Below are 5481 nucleotides of genomic sequence, written 5' to 3' on the forward strand. Positions count from 1 at the left end.
AACAGATGTAACTTGGACTATTGCATGCAAATCAGGTTATATGATCACACACATATTATGTCATCAATGCAATTTAAAATAACACATTCTTATGGTGTTACTGGCATATTTAACCACAAAAGGATGTAATATACCTTCTAGCTCAGAACCTTGATCCTTGATATCATTGAAGTCCATGTTTTAGAAGACTAAGTAACCTTTCTTCATCATGTGTGTTCCACCAAGAAGCCTGAAACCCAAGAGCTGATATCTGGCTCATTTTGTAAATTCCAGTCTGTGGGAAAATAACACAGTTCCATCCCACACAGATGGCATCTTACTAGGCAGGACACTGTACATCAATTTAGAAAAAACTGGACAATCTGGAAATCTCTGTCTTCATTTGAAACCACTACATTTTCTCTCTAATAAGAGCAGGAATGTGTATAGATCTATAAAAAGTAATTCGTGTCATTTGTGAATATATTAGATGTGTATTTTATATGACAAAGGAAAAGAGGCTAATTATGTTCTATTGGTCCATAACCATTGCCCCAGCTTAACACTTAAACCAGAAGGAGCGTGGCTGTGAGCTGAAATGGGAAGAAGAACCCTCACTTGGACATACCATCCTAGGAAGATTTTTTCCAAAGGAAATTTCAGGAAAGCCATAGCAGTGTGGCTTTCTTCTATGAATAAGTGTTGGAGTCTAGCAAAACTTTAAGGGACCTAACAATGTGGGAGCAGAAAGAAGTGGGAGCAGAAAGAAGCCAGTTCTGAATTCATGATATCCTTCTATTGGGTCCATCTTACTAGTCCTTCTATTTTTATTCATGGTAAAAATACATCCTCTTATTAAATAAGGCACCCAAACCCTGTCTTTGAAAATGTTCTGTTGTGCTCTTTACCTGGAATGTCTGTCCCCCACTTTCCACTTGGAAAAGATTGCTTATCCTTCAGAACCAGGTAAAATGTTTATAATTCACACCTGGAAGATGTTTTTCTGTGACTTTATTGTTTTTAGTATCATCCTATATTTTAATCACAATGTATACTTGTTTTATTTCATTTTATCCCATTTCTGCCATTGCAGAACACTACTCAAAAGCAAGATGCAAAGCCTATTTGTCTTTACTTTTCCATTCCTGTATTTATCTTCCAAATCTCTAGTATGCACTACTTTCTTCCTCATTGCATTATCCTCTCTTTCTCATTGTCCTCTCTTATTTCTTTTCTAGAGCTGGTCCAAGTCCTTCTATATGAAGATCAGTTTATCCCATTTAAACTTCTCCAAGTTCACTCATTATTCTGTTCAGCCCAATAATATCTAACACACTATGAATGAAAAACAAAGGATCCAGCTTAGAAAGTAGGGGAAAGGGATAAGCTGTGAATAGTCTTTAATAATTTTGTCCTCAAATTAAGTGTGTCTGTATTCCACAGGACTGTGCACTCCTTGATCATGTTTTGGGTTTTGTCTCAATATATTTAGTTTTTTGATATTACCAGTAGTTAGCATAATGCCTGACACAAAATTGCTATTCAGTAAATACTGGTTGCTTGAATAATTGAATGAAGGAATAAATGAATGAATAGAAAGCTCATATTCTACAGGAAATTCATATAAATGCAAAAATACCTAATTAGTGACACTCTAAACCCATTATTACTATGTTCTTAGAGAATTATGCAAACAAGTTCCTTAGAAACTAATTTTTTGAGTCATTTAACAGTAACAATGGTTTTCACTCAAAGATGCCACTCCTCATCTATCAAAACCTATGATAAGCCAAATCTCCCCATCAGCTGGGGTGTTGGCACAATGACTCACATTGCCTGAGACACTTCTGCACAGAAGTGTGCCTGCCAGTTTGCAGCTAAAAGGAAATCAGCCCTAAAAAAATAGCTTCATTTTACTACTCTTGTCTCTCTTTGGCATATACACAGGCTAGGTACCTAACATCCTAAAATGCTTATTCTTCCTTTCTATGATCAAAGACTACCCATTAGAAATTACTTTTGTTGAGTTCTACTTTATCTTCCTAAGAAAGTTAAGAGACTAGAAATGCACATAGAACACAAGAAGTTAAGCTAGTAAAATGACATTTCCTTTCACATAAGATTACAGAACTCATTATTCCAGAGTTAAACTAAATTCAGTTATCCATGAGAAGGTGGATGATTTCGATGAGAACCTTTTACCCATAAATTGCTGTCCCATCTCCTTAATCCAGTCATGAAGAAAAATGGTAGGCTCTACATTTCTCTCACATTTAAATATCAGGAACAGGAAAGTGAGAATTTCAGGAATTAATGGTATCACCGACCCTTATATTTATTTTGGAACCTTGAGGTGAGAACTAGTCCTGCATTTAGAGTAAAGGAATTTCTTTAAAAAACATTCACATTCTCTCTGAGGAGCATTTCTGACACAGTACATTCTTCATAGCTTCCTTCACATCTTTGTTCCTCAAACTATAGATGAGGGGATTGAGCATAGGTGTCACAACTCCATAGCAGAGAGAGATGATTTTGTCTGTGACTCGTACTTTGTCTGCACCAGAAGAGTCTTTGGCCTTGGGTTTTGAATACATGAAGAGGATGGTTCCATAGAATATAATCACCACTGTTAAGTGGGCAGAGCAAGTGGAGAAGGCTTTGCACTTCCCCTCTGCAGAAGGAATCTTCAGGATGGTGGAGAGAATGAAAACATAGGAAACAAAAATGAAAAGTACTGGGACCACAAGAAAAATTATATTAGCAATAGCCATACTAATAACATTTATGGAGATATCAGCACAGGCCAATTTTAAGACAGCCAAGATTTCACAAGTAAAATGATTAATGACATTATCCCCACAGAAAGGAAGTCGCATTGCAAGAGAGGTCTGCAACATAGAATTGACACCCCCTGCAATCCAGGACCCAGCAGCCATGGGCACATATGAAGTCCTGCTCATTATAATGGAGTATCTCAGAGGGTTACAGATGGCCATGTAGCGGTCAAATGCCATCATGCTTAGAAGGACACACTCTGTGGCTCCCATAGCGAAGGAGAGAAACATTTGCACTCCACATCCAGAGAAGGAAATGGTTTTCTTTGACGTTAAGAAGCTGCTGAGAAAAAGGGGAATAGAAGAACTGGTATGGCAAATATCCAAGAATGATAAGTTACTGAGGAAAAAGTACATGGGGGTGTGCAGGTGGGTGTCACAGACACTTACAATGATGATGACTCCATTTCCCAGCAGGATCACTAGGTACATACATAGGACCAGCACAAAATAAATGGCCTCAAGTTCTGGATAGCCAGAAAGTCCCAAAAGGACAAATTCTGTCACAGAAGACTGATTGGTCTTTCCCATGTTAATATTTTCTTTCACTAAAATGAATTCTGTAGCAGCCAGAATACCTGTGGATCTGTTACAACAGTGTTTGCAAAAGTTATTCGTATCCTTAAGTGGCTTCCCTTATGGGTAATATAGACTTATAAATAGATACACAGATAGCATAAGAATATGGTAAGATCCTCTAAACTCAGTTAAATTTTAGATCTCATGGAGACTTCAGCTCAAAAAAAAAAAAGTCCTTGTTAGAAAAGAGAATCAGAAAACATACAACTGGGTTAGAATTATGTATCTCATTTACATTATGAATTTGAAATTATTTTGAATGCAATGTCACCATAGCATTTTGACCAAACAATCCGGAACACAACTAATATGTTAGCATCAACAAAAATTACTGTTCTTCAGTTACTAAAATAAAATGGTGTATGTAAGTCCTTCTTTAATGGTTTCATCTCAGTTTCAGAATCTTGTGGCTAGAAAAACAAGCTGAAAAGATACATTTTTAGAAAAAGAAATTTGGGTTAATTTAAATCTGGGAGGAAATGTATACCTGTAATATCCTAAGAATATTAACTATAGACATTACTAGTGGTTGCAAAAGAAAAAGGAAACATTTTTAGATAAAATTATTGTATTTTTCAGTACAAATTGGGGTGTCTATTGTCTTGCCTAATATATATATAATGAATTATAAGTAGATCTCAGAAAAACTCTAGTGTACATGTCTCAATCTACAAATCATAATAAAGATATAACCTAAGAAACTCGAGTGATGGGAGATTTACTATTTTACTTGCAGGTATGAGAAAATACATACTATTTTCTCCCTGCACAGAAATCAGCTGCTGCTCAAACAGTTGCTCTCCCAATTTTTTTCTCACTGCATATTCAGAACACCCATAACAAAGAGGGATTGGTCATTCAAAATATTCTTAAGCGTTACTAATACATTCTAATTATTTATATCTCCACTTGACTAGAAGTACAATGTTTTTAAATTAAAATGCCAGAAATGGAAATCCTACTTTTTTGTGAGATTGCTCGTCTCATAAATTCCATCTTAATACATTCAATAATAAAACTAAAATAACTATATGCTTCTCAGTTTTCATTAACACCAAGTAGCTGTCATTGCTACAGTAAAAAACAAAACAAAACAAAATGAAACAAAAAACAAACAAAACAATTAATCAGTAGAAAAACTGGACTGACTTCCAGTAAAAATAAAAATTGGGGCTCTTTACAGTCACTTCCCTAGTAAAGGAGCCTTTAAAGGACCAGCCAAGAGGCACCTGGTGGCTCAGTCAGTTAAGCATCTGCCTTCAGCTCAGGTCATGATCCCAGGGTCCTGAGTCCTGCCTTGGGCTCCCTGCTCAGTGGGGAGCCTGCTTTTCCCTCTCCTTCTGCCTGCCGCTCCCCCTGCTTGCGCTCACCACCCGCCTCTAACAAATAAAATCTTAAAAAAAAAAAAAAAAAAAGACCAGCCAATGGAGAACCAAAGCAACTTAAAGTCTTTGCTGCTTTGAGGATCTTTCTAATCCCAAAAGTAATTTAAAGTTGGCAATGTGGATTGCTTAGAATTTAGGAACTCTCTAGTCCTTTTGGGATGAAGTCCCCTAGAAGCAATTAGAACAAAGTTGCTAATACCATTAAACTTAAGTGTAACTCACACATAAAAAACAATTCTTCTGTCTTTACACTCTCTGCAAGCAAATTTTTTTTTAAAAATTTCATTTATTTATTTGACAGAGAGAGATCACAAGTAGGCGGTGGGGGGGTGGTGGTGAGCAGGCTCCCTGCATTGGGGCTCAATCCCAGGACCCCGGGATCATGACCCTAGCTGAAGGCAGAGGCTTTAACCCACTGAGCCACCCAGGCGCCCTACTGAGAGCAAATTTAGAACTGCTATCCAGGTAAAATGGTCAAGACATGGACGTTAGAATTGACTATATCTGATAAAGAGATGTGGCAGTAATCTGTGATGCCTAGGTTAAAATGATATTTTGTTCTTAATAAATAAGTTATCTACCAATTCCTTTATTTTCACCTCTAAATCCTAGATTCTCAGAGTTAATAAACATTATTCTGGTCTCACTGCCATCTCCAAATACCCAGAATAATAGGCACAGTCATTTTAATTTTGCTCACTCAT

General features: G+C 36.6%; 1 protein-coding gene across 1 annotated transcript; it reads right to left on the reverse strand.

Moving 5' to 3' along the window:
- Positions 1 to 2381: 2381 nt before the first annotated feature.
- Positions 2382 to 3353, reverse strand: LOC116869538 (olfactory receptor 13C7-like). The gene has a single exon (XM_032860875.1). It carries the CDS (start codon positions 3342 to 3344, stop codon positions 2382 to 2384), a length of 963 nt encoding a protein of 320 aa, XP_032716766.1. The 5' UTR covers positions 3345 to 3353.
- Between the last annotated feature and the right edge of the window lie 2128 nt (positions 3354 to 5481).

This window comes from Lontra canadensis, unplaced genomic scaffold, assembly GCF_010015895.1.
Source record: "Lontra canadensis isolate GAN:19392208 unplaced genomic scaffold, GSC_riverotter_1.0 scaffold19, whole genome shotgun sequence".
NCBI lineage: Eukaryota > Metazoa > Chordata > Mammalia > Carnivora > Mustelidae > Lontra > Lontra canadensis.